Source organism: Parastagonospora nodorum (assembly GCF_000146915.1).
Source record: "Parastagonospora nodorum SN15 chromosome Unknown scaffold_1, whole genome shotgun sequence".
Taxonomy (NCBI): Eukaryota; Fungi; Ascomycota; class Dothideomycetes; order Pleosporales; family Phaeosphaeriaceae; genus Parastagonospora; species Parastagonospora nodorum.
This window is the reverse complement of record NW_001884549.1, coordinates 2158603-2175573: the sequence shown is the minus strand read 5'-3', so window position 1 is coordinate 2175573 and position 16971 is coordinate 2158603. Positions and strand designations below refer to the sequence as shown.

Genomic DNA, 16971 nt, shown 5'->3' with positions numbered 1-16971 from the left:
CAAGCTGTCCCTACCATAATAGAAGACCCACCATCCTGCGTCCCTTTTCCCTCGGCTCTTTTACTTGTGTGTGGTTCACACAACGATGCTTTGTTGATTTTGCTCAAATTTTCAACCGCAATACGATGGATCTTCAGACTGTGTTCATCGCCAAGGGCAATGGCACTAGCGGTGATCAGTCGGTAAGTCATGGATTCATCCATCAATGATGAAGAAGTTCGGTCTAATATCATTAAGGGCCCGTCCTCGCTCGGCGCAGTAGCTGCAGCTTTTGTCCCGACTGCTCTCACAGCAGTGTTGTTCATCATCGCTTTCGTTCTCATTCGACAACGGTTTCCAAACATCTACTACCCACGAACTTTCCTGGGAACTGTGCCAAAGAAAGATCGTACGCCATGTCAGAACCGTTCTTACTGGGACTGGATCCACACCATGAGGGTTGTCCCGGACAAGTGGATGCTGTACCATCAATCGCTCGACTCGTACCTGTTTCTTCGCTTTCTGCGAACCTTGATCTTCATATGTGTTGTGGGCGCATGCATCACATGGCCGATTCTGATGCCGGTCAATGCGACGGGTGGGGGCAAGGCGACTGAGCTCAATCGCATCTCGATTGGTAATGTCAAGAAGAGGAAACATCTGTACGCTCATGCGACGGTGGCATGGGTCTTCTTCAGCTTTGTCATGTTCACGGTGGCAAGAGAGAGGTTGTGGCTCATTGGGTTACGACAAGCCTGGAATTTGTCGAAGACCAATGCGAAGAGACTTTCGTCTCGTACCGTTCTGTTTCTCTCAGCACCAACGCCTGCGCTCGACCAAGCCAATATGCAGCGGTTTTTCGGCAACGATGCAGTACGAGTATGGCCGGCCACCAAAGCTGATAAGCTGAAGTCACTCGTCTCTTCCAGAAACTCTTTGGTGGAAGAGCTAGAGTCAGCCGAGCTGACGCTCATCAAGAACGCCAATGAGAGAGGCAGGAAGAGACAGAGCAAGAACAGCCGCCGTGACGTAACGTACGACAGCTTTTCCGACGGTATCAAGAAATCACTGCGACCAACGCATCGCCTGAAGACAGAGAAAGTTGGTAAGCAGGTCGACAGCATTGATTACTACCGTGAGAAGATTAAGGAGAAGGAATCCGAGATTGAGAGAGCCAGGGAATCCAACGCGACTGCTGATAGTCATGGCGGTGCAGCAGCAGTGTTTGTGGAGTTCCGCACACAAGCTGCAGCTCAACACGCGTGTCAGCAAGTTGCTTCCGCAGACATTCTTTCATTGACTCCACGCTACACAGGCGTCAAGCCCAACGAAGTCATTTGGGAGAACTTGACTTTGGCACCGGCACGCCGACTATCTCAAGAGGGCATTGCACTGGCTCTGGTCATCGCGACGATCATCTTTTGGTCGATACCAGTATCTCTGGTTGGCGCAGTATCCAACATTGGCTACCTTGCGGAGAACTTCAAGTGGCTCGCTTTTCTCAACAAGCTTCCACCTACTGCCATAAGCCTGCTTTCTGGCCTGCTGCCTCCACTGCTACTCAGTATGCTGGCTTCGTACGTGCCAAAAATCTTCCGATGTAAGTAAACATATCTTTGGCTCACGCATTCCTACTAACATGCTCAGACATCTTCAAGACATTCGGTGAAGCTACGAATACCTCGGCTGAGTTACGAGTGGTGAAGTGGTACTTCGTCTTCCAAGTCCTACAGGTCTTCCTTGTCACAACACTCGCCTCCGGAGCTGCTGCAGTTGTGTCCCAGATCGCCAACAATCCGACTTCTATTCCTCAGCTACTCGCAGATAAGCTACCGAGTGCCTCAAACACATACTTGACGTACTTCATCATCCAGGGCTTAAGCAACGCTCCGAGCAATGTACTCAATTACTCGGATGTACTGTCATGGGCCTTTTTCGACAAATTCTTCGATAAGACGCCGCGACAGAAGTACAACAGTTATGTGTATATGAGGGGTATGCAATGGGGCAAGCTGTTCCCGAAATATGTCAACTTCGTTATCATTGGTAAATTGCATCTTTACTATTTTCAAACATTGTATTGACGTGTCTAGCAATTGCCTACGCGTGCATTGCGCCCCTAGTGTTGGGTTTCGCCGCTCTTGGTCTTGGTCTGTTCTATTACAGCTACCGCTACCAGTTGCTCTACACCAACCAACCCAAGGTCGACACGAAGGGCCATTGCTATACTTTGGCTCTACAGCAGATCCTGACTGGTATCTACATCGCCGAGCTCTGCCTGTTTGGTCTCTTCAGTCTACGCAACGCTACCGGTCCATCCATCATGATCGCCCTCCTCTTCGTGGCCACAGTCATCTTCAATTACACCACAAACCGATACTTTGCGCCGCTGGAGCAGTACCTTCCTGCTGACTTGGCTCTGGAGTCTGGAGACGATGAGCAAGCTCCCTTGTTATCTGCGGCCGAAGAGGGCGAAGCAGATGCGTTGCGGAATACAGAGTCGAACATCGATCGGCTGACCAGCCGCGCACGTGTTCCCAAGAAGGTTGTCACTCCCATCGCGCGGTTCCTGCAACCGCATATCTTCGCCAGCCACACAGCTATGAAAGAATGGTTGCGAGAGGGCGACTTTGATCCAGATGATGTACCGGAGTACAGCGAGGAGGATCTGAACAAGGCTTATCTGAACCCAGCTTATACGAGCAAGACGCCTGTCGTGTGGCTGGCGAGAGATAGCATAGGCGTAAGCAAGAGCGAGATCCAGGCGAATGAATCGGCGGGGATTCAGTGTAGCGATCAGGGTACATGGATTAACGAAAAGGGAGAATTGAAGTGGTCTTCGGATAACTTCGATGAGGTACCTATCTTCAAGGAGGGAAAGAAATGGTAGTCATCACACTGGAATTAATTTGAACACAAAAAGCATCACATAGTCATATTTGAGACACTACATACACGCATGTTCTGATTTTGACTTCTCAATACAGCGCGTGGAATGGAAGACAAACATGGCATTCCACCTGCATGCCCCCAATCACGGCATCCAACCCCGCCATTGTGCCACCCGAAACAACTTACTGGCTGCCGAACACCGTGTTTCATGGCTGCTGAAAGTATCGATCGGTAACAATGACGTAGCCGCCCCTGACATATTCGCTTGCCCTTTGAGCGTCGTCGCAACAATCTAAAGCGGAAGCTGTTTATGAAACCTGCTTTGTCCAGCGCAAGGACAATCGCTCGTATATAACAATCTCACAGTACCTCTTCTCCGTCACAACTGAATTGTCACATTCAGCTTTTGAGATACCATGTCGTCACGCAGATCCGGCCGCGCAAAAGCGCCCGTCAAATACACATCTGATTCCGACGACTCAGACTTCGGCAACAAGAAGCCGCGCAAATACAAGACCGCAGCGACGCCCAAGAAGCGCACAAAGATAGAGGTTGAGCCTGACGACGCGCCTGCGCCCAAGAAACGCACAAAGAAAGATGCAGACCAACTCGCCTCTGACGCCGCGGCTGCGCAGGAAAAAGCCTCCAAAGCCGCGCACAAACAAGCGTGGGATGCATGGCTCAAGGACAATGCGCTACCTGAGGACGATAGGTTACTAGATGAAGAGCCAGACAAGGAGATTAGCATTACGCAGACGGACGCGGGCAAGAAATACGGCCTGAAGAAGGAGGAATTGAGCGTTGTAAAGCACTTTGAGAAGCGCAATCCGAATCCGCTGTATAAGAACGACATCAAGTTGTTTGTGGAGAGCGAAGTTAAGGAGCTGGGGTGGAGAAAACTGGGAATGCTGGTGGGTGAAGAGGGTGAGGATGCGGTAAAGAAAGGGAGGGAGATGTGGGAGGAGGAGTAAGTCCTTTACTTTTGCAAATTGGGTAAAATAGCAGGCTAACCCCACCCCCGTAATCAGGCACAAGAACGACCCGGAGCCCAAGCCTGAACCAACGAAGAAAGAAAAACCAAAGTCGAACAAACAACTCTGGACCGCGTGGGTCGATTCCAATACGCACCCCTCTCCACTACCCAATCTCGAGGCGGAACCAGAGAACGCGATTAATCAGACGGAGTGTAAGGCAAAGTACGGCCTTGTTCCGCAGGATATGGTTGTGCTGGAGTACTTCCCCAAGCCGAATCCAAAGTACGGGAACACGACGAAGCTGTTTGATGAGGAGGCGGTGAAGAAGTTGTGTTGGAGGAAGACGGCGATTCTGGCGGGGGAGGATGCTGGTGGAGATGAGGAGGGGTTGTTGGAGAAGGGAGAAAAGCTGTTTGGGGAGAAGGATTAGGGATGGGAGGGGGGATGATGAAGAAGCAAAATGGTGTGTGCGGGTATCTACATCGAAAGGGTGCAGATGCTCTTCTTGAGGGGTAGTTGAGAGTTAAAACAGTAACAAATGTCAAGAGCAAATACTTCATATGATGTACACATTAAGCATTATTTATTCAGAGTTCACTCCTGTCTGAGAAAGACATGTAATGACGTACAACTAAGGTGTTAGTTATGCGACCACTACATGATTTGGTCTGGTCTGAGCACAATATACAACCACACCATACGAGGACGGACGCGAACTATATCGGTAAACATCACACATCAAGATCAGCACATGGGACGTTTGATATGTTTCATTGGCGTGAGGGGTGACTCAGCCATGTTGGCACATTGTTTATCTGCACCATGCTTTCGCCGCTTTCAATGCTAGTGAAAGTGCAGAAGAGAGTAAAATCGAGAGATCCGAGAAACCACGCCGTGAACCATCCATATCCCATTTTGCCGCACGCACACCCTTCCACGTCTAGATCGTTGTCTCGTAAGGTACAGGTGTGATGTTCTCGGGCTTGTTGTCCTTCAGGCTGACGGTGCGCTCGCCCTGGGGCTGCTTGGGGATACGCTTCAGCTGCTGCTTCTCGCCAGTCTCCTTGGCCTTCTGTTGGAGGGCGAAGTTGGCCTTGACGCGCTTGAGGAAGTCCTCTCGCGAGCGGGACATGCGGACGTGCTCGATGCGGACGTTGATGCGCTTCTCCATGTAGCGGTTGCCGACCTGCTTCTGGAGGATGACTCCGACGGCGGATTTGGTGACGTTGTAGACGATACCGGTCTTGCCGTGGTAGACCTTGTAGGGCATACCCTTCTGGACCGCACCTGTGGAGTGTGAGCGCCAATTCCAATTACAATTCCACCTCCCGCCTCAGCTGGGTTTTCCGGGGCTTCGTACCGTTGGCTACGACATCGACGATGTCACCGACCTTGTACTGCTTGAGGTAGGTGGAGAGCGGGATCATTCCCTTCTTCTTGAAGTCCCTTGAGAAGCTGCATGCTGTCAGTGGCCGTGTCGCAAACAATTCTTCGCCGGGCTGCACTCACGCATAGCGCGTACCCGCGCGGAGACCGGCTGCGTGACCCATTGTGAATTTGTGAGGGTGGTGGTGTTAGTGCGGCGGTGATGTTCGTGAAGTTCTTTGGGATTTCGTCGCCCACCATCGCTCAGTGTGCTAACCGAGCGCTTGGCGGCGCTAGTACCCACCACCAGCACGAGATCGAAATTCCCACGCACGAACTTCTTCCTCCGACTCGACAACTCCATCGACAGCAATCATGGTCGCCCGTTCCTACTCGAAGACGTACTCCGTCCCCCGTCGTCCTTTCGAGTCCGCTCGTCTGTACGTATTTCCCTAGGCCACTAAGCTAGAGCGTGCTCTGCTTATGTCTGGGAGCAACTGGTTAATGGTGGGATAGGGACACTGAGCTGAAGCTCGTTGGCGAGTATGGACTCCGCAACAAGCGTGAGGTCTGGCGCGTCCAGCTTACTCTGTCCAAGATCCGTCGTGCTGCCCGGTAAGTGCCCCTCAATTGCGCTGTCGCTGACACTGCGCACGAAATTTAGACGCAGCCGCTAATGGTCGCAGTTCGCTCTTGACTCTTGACGAGAAGGACCCCAAGCGCCTCTTCGAGGGTAACGCCCTCATCCGCCGTCTCGTGCGTGTCGGTGTGCTCGACGAGTCCCGCATGCGTCTCGATTACGTCTTGGCCCTGAAGATTGAGGACTTCTTGGAGCGCCGTCTCCAGACCTGTGTCTACAAGCTCGGTCTTGCCAAGTCCATCCACCACGCTCGTGTGCTTATCCGCCAGCGCCACATCCGGTATGCTTTGAAGAGCTAGAAGCATGTGAGATTGCGACTAACGAATCCCAGCGTCGGCAAGCAGATCGTCAACGTTCCCTCCTTCATGGTCCGCCTCGACTCCCAGAAGCACATTGACTTCGCCCTTACCTCGCCGTTTGGTGGCGGCCGCCCCGGTCGTGTCAGGAGGAAGAAGGCCAAGGCCGCCGAGAAGGGTGGTGACGACGATGCTGGCGAGGAGGACGAGGAGTAGATTATGCATCAAAAGGAATGATTCACGGATGACCGGCGTTCGGCATGACGGAATGAAACATTCGAGCAGGCGCTCTGTCGTCGGGGACATGACATTTGCATGGGTCTCGGCTGCTGGATTCTCTACAAATACCACATGTAGCATGTCTGCCAAAATTTTCAATTGCCATCATCCGCCTACTGCTTCGAATGCATCTGATAGTGACACTACCATGCCGTGTCATGTACAACAGGGTATGAGTACGTCATGTCTGACTTCACTCATTACCGTCCTTGCGGTTTACCATCTTAATCTAAACGTCGACTTGGGAGCTGTGTTGCATTCTGACATGTACCTTTCATCATACAGACGTAACGTGAACTGTTGTGTAACATAAATCTACCACCTAGTCTACTCAATACTCGCCCGCCACCGAATCATCCGTATACAACCTCGTCTGCGGCGGCCTCTCGCCATCCTGCCTTCCCTTCTCCTCTCCAACCTTCGTCCTAGCTTCCTGCATAATCCACAACCCGCTACTCGTCCCCAGCCTCGTCGCGCCCGCCTCCAGCATCTTGACCGCCGTCTCCAAACTCCTGACTCCTCCACTTGCCTTGACCTCCATCTTCTTACTCCCCACACCCTGCTTGGCCAGATACTCCGCCGCGCCGACCATGAGCTGCACGTGCGGCAGCGTAGCGCCGTGCCCATTGAAGCCCGTAGACGTCTTGATGAAGTCGAAATTCGCGGCGGCCGCGAGGTGAGATGCAGCGAGGATCTGCGCGTCTGAAAGCTGCGACGTCTCGAGGATGAGTTTGAGCACGACGGGACTTGGGCAGAGCGATCGGATACTCGCCAGTTCCCTGTAAATCGCCGAGTAGTCCGGAATCTCTTCATCGTCAGGCGCGGCAGTAGACGCCACGTTCGCCGCGGTGTTAGCAGCAGTGATGCTATCAATAGCAGAGTCCTTGGAACTGATGATGCGGTCAGGGGAAGCGGGCTTATTGTGCTTGGTCAGTAGGGCGTGGTTGAGCACGAGGTCTAGTTCAGCGGCGCCGGCTTCGACGGCAGCGCGCGCTTCTTTGAGCTTGGAGTAGGTGTCTTGCGTGCCTTCGTGGAAGCCGACGACGCAGGCGACGACGACAGGGCTGCCTTTGAGGTTGGAGATGCAACGCTGTACCCAGTTGAGGCGCACGCAGACGGACTAGGGAAGGTCAGCTGATGTCCACGAACACATTTGTTACAATTTCCCTCTTCGTTTCTTTTCAAGTTTTGCAGAGACGACGAGATGTTAGGACATACCTTGAATCCTTCGGTCCGCGCCTCACTACACAGCCCATCAATCGCGCTCGTCGTCGCATCCAGCTTGAGCACGGTATGATCCACCGTCAACGCCAGCTGCTTCAACGCTTCCTTCCCATCCTTCATCCGCGGCCCTTCATAAACTTTCCTCGCCCTCTCCCCACTCTCCACCTCCTTCAGCACCGCCCGCTGCGTCTCTTTAATCTGCGCCGCCCACTCCTCATTCGTGTACCGATCCGTCATCATAGTGACCGGCCCAAGCTTGGCGTCTAAATCAGGATTGGCAGCCAGGAAGCCGCGGATCAAGACTTCGGATTCTGTCAGGGGAATGGGGTGGGGGTTTGCTGGTGCTGATGCCATGATGGTTGTTTGTGGCTTTTTCTAAGGGCTGGCTCGATTAGGTTATCTGGAGGCTAATTGCCAATGATTCGTGCCCTCGTGTCAGGGGATGCCGAGGGAGTGTGCAGACGGAGGGATGACGTCGGATGGAATGTATTCTGTGTCTAGAATCAATTTCTGGTAGTGAACATTGTTTTTAATAGCAGAGGCACGTTGTGTTATATTACCACAACGCTTCCGTCGGAGGTCGGCTAAACTTCGCTTTTAAGCATCAGGTGGGCGGCAAGTTCTCCACTCGTAGAGAAAGAGACTTGACGTCCTGCTTTTCTTGGTTAGGGCAGAAACAGCCCAGACCTTCTGCCAGTCAAATCTACGAGCATCGGCCGTTGCCGTTTGTGGCGTTGCGTGATGTTATATCAAGTGCAGGTGTAACATAGGACGAGTCAGATTTTGTCAATATGATGATGAATGTATTCACACTAAATAATCGGGGTGAGTATCAAAGGTTGTCACATCAGTACAGTGGTAATGTTGTGGCGTCGAACGAGCGTGAGGTTGATGTGTCGATTTACAAAGGACCGCTTACATGCTGAGGTGTCCTCGATTGCAAACCGGTCCTCGCCCTCGGACAACGATCCAGAGCTGCAGATGCTATCTCCCCTCCACATGCATATACATGAAAGCTGCAGAAGAGCATGCCGAACTAAAGGAAATAGAATTGAGAAAGGGATATCCCATGATTCCACGCTAGATATCCGGAACTCCCGTTTTGGTGACTTTTGCATTTGAACTCGAGTCGAAAGATCCCTCTTCTATCATGCGGTCGAGCCGATCGGTACCAATGGAATCTACATCCCTATCCCATGATAGTCGTTATCGTAACCCGTCAAGTCGCCGCCATCGCCATTACACGAATCGTCTACTTCCTTCGGAAAGAGCAGCCCTCAGTGAGACGCGCCTTGCCACCAGTTGGCTGGCACCTGTTGCGCTTGTTAGCCTCTGCCGTGTCGTATCCCGGGGTGACAATGACTTACAGGACCTGCGAGCAGCCCTGGCAGACGACAACTGTGTTTGCGTGCGAGAAGACGGTGGTGATGGTGAAGCAGCCGGGGCACTTGACGTCCATGAAGAAGGAGCGGGGGGCGGGCACCAGGGTCTTGAGCTTGTGCTTGCGGGCCTCACTGGATATACGTTAGTCGATGGCCGTGATTACGAGGTCGGGAAAGTATGCGTACGCGGCCGGGGTGGGGTTGAGAAGGTCAACTGCGAGAACCTGAGGGTGTGTTAGCCTGGAGAGCCCATTGAGACCAAAAAATTGCGATGTGTTGCCGCAGAGGGTTGCGAGAGAAAGATTTCGTGGCAAACTCCGACTGTCGTGTGGCTCTGGCCATAAATCTTCTCCGCTTCCGCCTGCAGCTCGCAGCAGCTCAAACTCACCATTGTGTCGGTTTGAGATGTGTTTTGTGTTTTGTGTGGTTTGGTTTACTCGTTGAAGTCGATGGATTGGGCGCGAGGATCGAGGACGCGGACGGCTTGGAGGGACGAGGGGCGATGAGTGCAAAATGCTGAGGTCGCTGTGGGCGGGTCTTGGCTAAATTAGCGTGTCGGCTAATTCGCCCTTTCCACTCCGGACTCACCACCCTGCACTTGACGGTGAGTCTTGGAACAACTCAAGGCAGCAGCAGTGAGAAATAGACTACATTACCTTGATTATTCTTGTTCAACTTCAATTCACTTTCCGTAGCACTCGCACGACAAGCAACGCGGTGTTGTGCGCACGAGTCGATGACGATCTGATCCAGCCGCTCGGCGCCAGTGCACGTGAGCACCATTGAGCATTTGTAGATCCTCACGATGTTCGCTGGCATCAGATTATCGCCACTCCAGAAATTTTACCAAGTGTAATTTCTCCCGTCACGCTCTGTACAATCCTTGTCATGTGGCAGAGCAGCCCGACATTCACTGCTTCGTGAGTGGCCAGGAGTCGTGCCGAGTTGATGTGGGTCGCATGATGTACCCCGAACACTGCACAGCTGGAGTCGTGAATCGAAAAGTCACCTTACCAAGCTGAGGGTCAAAATGCGAGCTCTCAGAAGCTGTACTAAGCGGCAGTCTTGGTATGAACATGTCAACCACACTAATGTGGTAGCGTCGCTTCCCCTCCAATGATACACAGACGACCGACATGTTATAAAGTCGCGTTCATCGTCCCTCTCGACATGAGATCAGACAAAGTTACTGCACTCTTTTCTTACACAAACTCACAATGGCAGCCACTACGAAGAATACGGCAGAGATCGAGAAAGCAAAGAAGCTTGACCATGTACCCTGGTGTGAGGAGTACGAGAAGATGATCTCGGGCATGCTGTGAGTGCATTCCATTACTACATTCATCATCGAGATTATGCAAGATATTCCGCATCCTTAGTAACAGAGTTGGCTCACGTTTCAATCCATTTTAAACTTGTCAAAGCTGCTTCGCAGACCCATTCCATCTCTCATTCAACCCCACATATCTACACTCCCAATCCATCTCCCCACCATCTCACCCCCTAACACCCCCAAGCTACGACTCCCTAAACCCCGACCTCTGCGCCGCCCGCTTCCGCGCCCGCGCCTTTGCCCACCACTACAACACCTGGTTCCCGGACCCAACGACCACCACCCCCTCAACCGGCTTCGAGGTGCTAGCATCCGAGCGCTTCAAACTCCTGAAAACCATCATCGGCCGCGTAGCCGACGACGAAATCTTCATCGAACCACCTTTCAACATCGACTACGGCTGTAATATTTCCATCGGCACGCGCTTCTACGCAAACTTCAATCTCACTATTCTCGACTGCAGTCTCGTGACGATTGGGAATCGGTGCATGTTTGGCCCGAATGTGAGTATCTTTGCGGCGACGCATGAATCTGAGGTGCAGAGTCGGCGCGATAATGTCGAGTATGGACGCCCCGTGGTGATTGGGGATGATTGCTGGATTGGTGGGAATGTGGTGATTTTGCCGGGCGTGACGATTGGGAGGGGGTGTACAATTGGCGCGATGAGCGTTGTGAGTAGGGATATTCCGGATTTCAGCGTGGCGATGGGGCAGCCAGCGAAGGTGGTCAAGAAGGTAAAGGAGATTCCGCGGGAGGAGGGGGATGCAGTTGAGAAGTAGGGTTTAAGACAGAATATTGATTTACACTTGAAGTATAGACTGGAAACTAGGCTGTGATAGATTCATCAGATGTGGGCACTATAGCTCAAAGCATCATCGACCTCAGTGCCCATTCGTCCCGTTCGTCCCGTTCGTTCCATTCGTCATCCCTCCAGTTTTCTTAACAATATCCGCCCCCTTCTCCGCAACCGCATACACCAAACTCACAATATTCCCCTGCACATGCGTCGGAAACACACTCGCATCCACCACCCTCACATTCTTGGTCCCATAAACCTTCAACTCACTATCCACCACGCCCCCTTTCTCCCTTGGCAACATCGCACACGTACCCACAGGATGATACTCCGTCGCGGCATTCGCTCTAACAAACTCCTTCGCCTCCTCCAGCGTACCCGGTAACTTGCCACCGGTCTGGGGCGCTACCAGCGCGCCGTGCTCATCGCGCCGCAGCACGGATTTCAGCGGCTCGACGTCCGTGAAGCTGAGGATGTGCAGCGTGGCGCGCGCCATCATGTCGACGTCGAGCGGGTGTTTGAAGTACGCTGGATCGATGGTCGGATGGACTGCGGGATCAGAACTGTTGATGTGCACCGATCCGCGGGATAGTGAGCGTGTAGAGCAGGGAGCTAGCACAATCCACATGCCTGGCTCGGCGCTGGGGAAGAGCTGCGACGGCGTGTTGACTTTGGTAGTGTCGGCGCCGAGGGAAAGGGTGACGAGTTGGCATACAGCTTCTTTTGGGTCGAGGAGTTGGCGGGCGAGGAGGGGGTTGCGGCCCCCTGGGTCGGAGTCGGGGTGTGCGTTGGCGAATTCAGTGAGGAGAGATTGGATGTGTGCCTCGGCGTTGGGTAAGTCGGGCTGGATCTTCTCAAGGGATGCGAAGCCGGTGGTAGTGGGAGGGGCGACGAAGGGACCGGCTTTGTGCTGGATGTAGGCTTCCAAAGCTTGTTGGATGAGTTCTGGGTTTCGGAGGAGTGCTTCGGCGGTGGGGTAATCGTCCTTGACGCCCTGGTAGAGTTGGTTAGAATGAAATTAACACAGCATGATGAAACATTCTTACCAGTGTTAGTGCTATTGCGGTGTGGTCGTTCAAATTCTCTCCGACGCCGGAATTGTCCACGATAGTCTCTACACCCGCACTGCGTAGGACGGCCGAGGAGCCAATACCAGACAGCTCTAGAATCTGTGGGGAGTTGATTGAGCCTCCGCACACTATGACCTCTTTCTTTGCTTTGACAGTGTGTGTAGCGCCATCTTTGGTGAACTCTACGCCAGTGGCTTTCGCATCTCCATCCGTCTTCTCCAGCTGTATCTTCAAGACCAATGCGTGGGTAAGAACAGACAGATTCGACCTACCCGAGGCAGGTTCGTAGTAGTCCCTAGCCGCGTAACTCCTCCTGACATGCTTCGGATCGACGGTGTTGAGTTGGTTGAAGCCACCGATGGCGGAACCACTTCGAGGGTCTTTGGATGGTTTGTACCCTGCATTGAGGATTGTCTTGGGCCAAACCTCCTGTAACCAAGTTGCCTCATCACCCGGCATACATACCTAACGATATTAATAGATGAAAGGATGGGCTGATCGTATTCAATGACCTACCTGAATAGGGCCAGATGTTCCGCGCAGTGACGCATCGATGTACTTATCATTCACCTTCGCCGCAAACTCATCTTTGGCAGGATGATAAGTCTCAAATTTGCGATAGTAGGGCATCATATCGTCGAAGCCCCAGCCCTGGTTTCCCAACTCGACCCAATTGTCGAGGTCCTGTCGTGAAGCCATGCTGAACATGTTGAAGTTGATAGCAGAACTGCCTCCCAGCACCCGTCCTCGGGCCCAGCCATGGATGCGGCCAAGCGTTCCTTCCTGCAAAAGTTGTTAGGTAGGTGTGTAGTATACAATGTCATTAACACATACCTGAGGTACAGTCTTGTAGTCCCAGTCGTATTCCGGCTTGCCCATAAGCTGGAGAAAGAGGTTGGGTCCGTCAATCAAGAGGTCGTCCAATCCGTTTCCTCCTGCTTCTAGGACCGCGACTGTGACGTTGGGATCCTCGGACAGTCGTGCTGCCATGACGAGGCCTGCGGTACCTCCACCACAAATGACATAGTCGTACTCCTGCTTGATGAATTCTTCCACAGACATGGTGAAAAATGGAGAAGTAAAGTTGAGGAACGTAGAGCAAAAGTTGAGTAGAATTCGATAATTAGGAGCTGACGTGTAATGAAAGCCCTATAAATACGCATTCGTTGTGTAGGCTAGACCTTCTCCACTACGGCACAGCCGAGTGCAGCCAGGGTGTGCACACTGCGCGGGGTTTCTCGAGGCTTGCCCACGAGGCCTACCCATTACTCCTGCAGCCAATCTTTGCTCTATTCAGCCGATAGTAGCGGCTCATGCCAGAGGTAGGCACACCACATGCAACCTCGGAACGCAGAGCTGAGTGGATTGAGGATATCATCAGACATATCGACGCTATTTGGCCATGTCTCTACTCGAGGCCTGTATGCTCTCAGCATATCTCGAGATCGTTTGAGGGATGACTTGAGGCCCGCTCCACATTGCAAGCTGAGGTCGATGTTGGAAGAACAAGGCAGTGATCAGTACAAAGGGTTGCATTTGATTGAATCAGCCTAGAGTTCAGCAAAGGACTTGGATAGTTGAGAGGAGGTTCGTGTAAGGTTGAATGACTGAGCAGGGTCCAATGGAGCGATGATGGCGTCCCGAGGCAGCGACGACGCACGGACGTGCTCCACCAAAACTTTCTGAAAAGTTCCCAAGCTCAAGCTCGCAACACCAAAACACGCACGCACGCACGCACTCGGGATGCTGACGGAACACTTCGTGGCTGCCATATCGGCGTCGACGAAGCCGAACACGGGCGTCACCAAAGACGCGGGCATCTTCATCCACGAATACCAGCCACTGGCCGCCCAGCGCCATGTCTTCAAGAAGAGTGCGACTGCGCCGAACGGCATTGCTGTGAGCAGCTCACATGTATTTGCTGCACAGGCGGAGAAGGCCATTGTGCACGTGTACAGCAGGGAGAAGGGGAACCAGGAGGCTGTTATACCCTTCCCTGAGCGCATCCACAGCATTGCTCTGGCAGCACAAGACACAGTGCTGCTGCTAGGCACCGAGAGCGGGCGGGTGTTGGCGTGGGAGGTCAGTCGAGACGCCGAAATGCCATGCACTGCTAGATACACAGCTCTAATACATGCCAGATCTGCTCAGGTCGCCTCGTCTCTACGTCCACTTCCCATCTCCAGCCAGTGACGTCCATTGCCGTCGACCCCTCGTCCAACTTCTTCCTCACCGGCTCGTCCGACGCCATGGTCCATGTCTGGGCACTGCCAGCGATCCTGTCCTTCTCTCCAGACACCCCACGCACGCCGGTGCACACTCTGTCCACCCACCGCGGGCCCATCTCGTCTCTTGTGTGCGGACACAGCTCGACCAGCGCAAACATTGCCATATCCACCTCGGGAGACAAGTCTGCCATTGTATGGGACTACCACAACGGCCACGCACTGCGAACATACCTGCTTCCTGAGGCACCTACCGCAGTGACACTGGATCCTGCTGACCGTGCATTCTTTGTCGCCTATGCCGACGGAAGCCTGCAGACGATCGACTTCTATGACGACGTCCAGAGCACATTATCCACCAACCTCCTGCATGACCCCTCCTCGTCTCATCGCCCAGTTCAACCCCCACCGAAGACCAGGTTCAGTGCCGAATCTCAGAAACTCGGAGGAGCGCTCAGTCTGACGTTGAGCTGGGATGGCACGACGCTTGTCTCAGGCCATGCAAGCGGCAAGGTTGCAGCTTGGGATATCGCGAAGAGCAACTACCTGTCAACGCTGGCCAACCTTCCGGGGCCTGTCTCCAATCTGCAATTGCTCCCCCCGACCGGGTTTCCCCAGGATCCCGAACAACTCTTCAAGGTGCACACAGTAGTCAAGCCGAAACATGATCCGGGAACATCCGCTGGAGGAAGTGGCCTAATTCCACCGGGCTATACGCTCACCATGCAATTGACCGGTCGCCTTCGTACCGAACGCGCGTCTGCTACCGACACGATGCTTCCCACCAAGACTGCATTTGAGGAGGCCTTGACTCATCCTTCTTTCCCCGCAGGCATGCTAGAGGAGAGTCTTGCCGAGCTAGAGTCATGGAACTCCGCTTCCAAGGGGGCCACTGCGCCAGCCTCTGACTTCATGGCACTCGACGATGACTCTAATGCCACTTCTTCTGATGCTCACCTGACCGAAGTCAAGGAACTCAAAAAACAAGTTGCTAGCCTGCAGCGCATCCAGAAGGTCACTTTCACTCAGCTCTCCGAGCTACGCACAGAGAGGGAGTATTTCTTGAGCAAGGAAAAGAGGCGAGCAGAACGTGCCAAAGCACGAGCCAAGAAGTCATTGGGTCACACTAACGGCCACGCGAATGGAGACGTAGAAATGACTGGTGGCGACAACTCCGATGATTCAGACTCGGACGATGCTTGAGCTTCTGAGGCTTGATATACACCGATCAACGACTGCCGGACGACGTTTTGACCATGTAGTGCACGGGGATCAGGGTATTGCTTCCTCCTCCTGATGCTGTAATTCGAGAAAAGCTCGGCTAGGAGAAGTATGAAGCTCGTCGCACGTCCATGTCGCAACGCCAACGCCAAGTCTGTGTACCGCGATTGAACGATATTCCGAGACCTGGACGATATCAACACGGGCCCCTGTCACAGAGAGCCATCCTCATTCCACAAGACGGGCGCTTCCGAGAACAACAAAAGCCGCAACAATCTGAGCATTATCGTACCCTCGAGTACAAGTCACGAGCAATTGAAGCCGCAAAGTACACGAGGACATTGCTATCTGCAGCTCTCCCCTCATTGTACCACCATGGACGAAGCTACACATATACGCCTTCACCGCACCTTGCTCCATGTCACGCCCGGGTTCACGTCAGCTGGACATGGACGACTGCCTGAACTACTTGCGGGTGCGACGCCCATGGGCTCGTGCGGAAGGAGCCTCTCGGTGCAGGAGAAGTCGCTGGTGCCATGACGGGCGACGTCGAGAATACGGCCACAATGCCCGTTCGACTGGCGTAAATGCGGTGATACTGTGGTGCGGACGATCGCTTCCTCAAGTAGAGCTTTACCGAACATGGAACCAGAACTCGCCGTGACAACAAGTTCGGCCTTGACACGTCTCCTCGCTATAGTAGCTAGATTAATAAGACCGTTGGAAACGTGATCCACTTTGTTGCGAACGTTCCCACATTTTTTCTTTTGCGCAGAGGGAGCTTCCATAGCCGTTCGGACCGCGTGAGATCATGCAACTATCCGCTGTGGATACAGCATGCAAGTCACGCAACCACGCCGCACGTACGCACGCACACGCACTCAAAAAGACGGTGAAGCAAAAAATCTATCTGGAGAAAAAAAGAAAACTCCGCTTCGAAACAACGTCGCTGTTGCTAGTTTCTTCCGCTCACTCACCGCCCGCGCAACTCGCAACTCTGCCCGAGGCTCTAAGCTCGTCAGACCTCACGACCCCATGAGCCTGACATAATCTCCCCAATCCCCATTTTTTTATTCCCTTCCCTTTGTCAAGTGTGTAGCGAGCGAAAACCAGGACCAAAAAAACTCCCCGGGCCTTGTTCGTATGTAGGCCCCCGTGCAGGGCCCGCAACAACCTCGCTTAGCACCTTTCTCCTGCTTCAACACGACAAGTCGGGGGGAACAGGTGGTGCCTGCATGACGAGGCCCGCGTGGGGTCTGTGTGTGTGTGTGTGTGTGTGTGGTGTGCGTGCGGGG

The 16971-nt window shown here is 53.3% G+C and overlaps 10 protein-coding genes across 10 annotated transcripts; 5 read left to right on the top strand and 5 right to left on the bottom strand.

Moving 5' to 3' along the window:
• Positions 1-189: 189 nt before the first annotated feature.
• On the top strand, positions 190-2869 carry SNOG_00988 (hypothetical protein; the record flags this gene model as incomplete). The annotated part of the gene is made up of 3 exons (XM_001791597.1): positions 190-1579; positions 1627-2025; positions 2073-2869. The coding sequence occupies 3 exons, from the start codon at positions 190-192 to the stop codon at positions 2867-2869; spliced, it is 2586 nt and encodes an 861-aa protein (XP_001791649.1).
• Positions 2870-3287: 418 nt separating this feature from the next.
• SNOG_00987 (hypothetical protein) lies at positions 3288-4275 on the top strand (the record flags this gene model as incomplete). The annotated part of the gene is made up of 2 exons (XM_001791596.1): positions 3288-3838; positions 3900-4275. The coding sequence occupies 2 exons, from the start codon at positions 3288-3290 to the stop codon at positions 4273-4275; spliced, it is 927 nt and encodes a 308-aa protein (XP_001791648.1).
• Positions 4276-4597: 322 nt separating this feature from the next.
• SNOG_00986 (hypothetical protein) lies at positions 4598-5436 on the bottom strand. Its single transcript, XM_001791595.1, has 3 exons — positions 5355-5436; positions 5206-5300; positions 4598-5132 (listed from the first exon to the last, which is right to left on the bottom strand). Exons 1-3 carry the CDS (start codon positions 5393-5395, stop codon positions 4786-4788), a joined length of 483 nt encoding a protein of 160 aa, XP_001791647.1. The 5' UTR covers positions 5396-5436; the 3' UTR covers positions 4598-4785.
• A 135-nt stretch (positions 5437-5571) lies between these two features.
• Positions 5572-6533, top strand: SNOG_00985 (hypothetical protein). Its single transcript, XM_001791594.1, has 4 exons — positions 5572-5650; positions 5727-5825; positions 5897-6130; positions 6182-6533. Exons 1-4 carry the CDS (start codon positions 5586-5588, stop codon positions 6360-6362), a joined length of 579 nt encoding a protein of 192 aa, XP_001791646.1. The 5' UTR covers positions 5572-5585; the 3' UTR covers positions 6363-6533.
• Positions 6534-6756: 223 nt separating this feature from the next.
• Positions 6757-8003, bottom strand: SNOG_00984 (hypothetical protein; the record flags this gene model as incomplete). Its single annotated transcript, XM_001791593.1, has 2 exons — positions 6757-7545; positions 7644-8003. 2 exons carry the CDS (start codon positions 8001-8003, stop codon positions 6757-6759), a joined length of 1149 nt encoding a protein of 382 aa, XP_001791645.1.
• A 675-nt stretch (positions 8004-8678) lies between these two features.
• On the bottom strand, positions 8679-9489 carry SNOG_00983 (hypothetical protein). The gene is made up of 4 exons (XM_001791592.1): positions 9420-9489; positions 9218-9255; positions 9017-9163; positions 8679-8962 (listed from the first exon to the last, which is right to left on the bottom strand). The coding sequence occupies exons 1-4, from the start codon at positions 9420-9422 to the stop codon at positions 8902-8904; spliced, it is 249 nt and encodes an 82-aa protein (XP_001791644.1). The 5' UTR covers positions 9423-9489; the 3' UTR covers positions 8679-8901.
• A 759-nt stretch (positions 9490-10248) lies between these two features.
• Positions 10249-11143, top strand: SNOG_00982 (hypothetical protein; the record flags this gene model as incomplete). Its single annotated transcript, XM_001791591.1, has 2 exons — positions 10249-10349; positions 10549-11143. The coding sequence occupies 2 exons, from the start codon at positions 10249-10251 to the stop codon at positions 11141-11143; spliced, it is 696 nt and encodes a 231-aa protein (XP_001791643.1).
• Positions 11144-11245: 102 nt separating this feature from the next.
• SNOG_00981 (hypothetical protein) lies at positions 11246-13292 on the bottom strand (the record flags this gene model as incomplete). The annotated part of the gene is made up of 4 exons (XM_001791590.1): positions 11246-12154; positions 12207-12659; positions 12747-13013; positions 13065-13292. The coding sequence occupies 4 exons, from the start codon at positions 13290-13292 to the stop codon at positions 11246-11248; spliced, it is 1857 nt and encodes a 618-aa protein (XP_001791642.1).
• A 681-nt stretch (positions 13293-13973) lies between these two features.
• Positions 13974-15658, top strand: SNOG_00980 (hypothetical protein; the record flags this gene model as incomplete). Its single annotated transcript, XM_001791589.1, has 2 exons — positions 13974-14289; positions 14382-15658. The coding sequence occupies 2 exons, from the start codon at positions 13974-13976 to the stop codon at positions 15656-15658; spliced, it is 1593 nt and encodes a 530-aa protein (XP_001791641.1).
• Positions 15659-16077: 419 nt separating this feature from the next.
• On the bottom strand, positions 16078-16435 carry SNOG_00979 (hypothetical protein; the record flags this gene model as incomplete). Its single annotated transcript, XM_001791588.1, has 2 exons — positions 16078-16363; positions 16395-16435. 2 exons carry the CDS (start codon positions 16433-16435, stop codon positions 16078-16080), a joined length of 327 nt encoding a protein of 108 aa, XP_001791640.1.
• Between the last annotated feature and the right edge of the window lie 536 nt (positions 16436-16971).

What these genes read in the sequence shown, in the direction of transcription:
- SNOG_00986 (XM_001791595.1), bottom strand. Translation starts at nt 5,395, where the DNA reads ATGGGTCACGCAGCCGGTCTCCGCGCGGGTACGCGCTATGC. An exon ending in CGCGCGGGTACGCGCTATGC is followed by an intron (nt 5,301 to 5,354) that starts GTGAGTGCAGCC and finishes GACAGCATGCAG; the next exon opens with CTTCTCAAGGGACTTCAAGA. An exon ending in CGTCGATGTCGTAGCCAACG is followed by an intron (nt 5,133 to 5,205) that starts GTACGAAGCCCC and finishes CACACTCCACAG; the next exon opens with GTGCGGTCCAGAAGGGTATG.
- SNOG_00985 (XM_001791594.1), top strand. Translation starts at nt 5,586, where the DNA reads ATGGTCGCCCGTTCCTACTCGAAGACGTACTCCGTCCCCCGTCGTCCT. An exon ending in AAGATCCGTCGTGCTGCCCG is followed by an intron (nt 5,826 to 5,896) that starts GTAAGTGCCCCT and finishes TAATGGTCGCAG; the next exon opens with TTCGCTCTTGACTCTTGACG. An exon ending in ATCCGCCAGCGCCACATCCG is followed by an intron (nt 6,131 to 6,181) that starts GTATGCTTTGAA and finishes AACGAATCCCAG; the next exon opens with CGTCGGCAAGCAGATCGTCA.
- SNOG_00983 (XM_001791592.1), bottom strand. An exon ending in CTCAACCCCACCCCGGCCGC is followed by an intron (nt 9,164 to 9,217) that starts GTACGCATACTT and finishes ACGTATATCCAG; the next exon opens with TGAGGCCCGCAAGCACAAGC. An exon ending in CAGGGCTGCTCGCAGGTCCT is followed by an intron (nt 8,963 to 9,016) that starts GTAAGTCATTGT and finishes CAAGCGCAACAG; the next exon opens with GTGCCAGCCAACTGGTGGCA.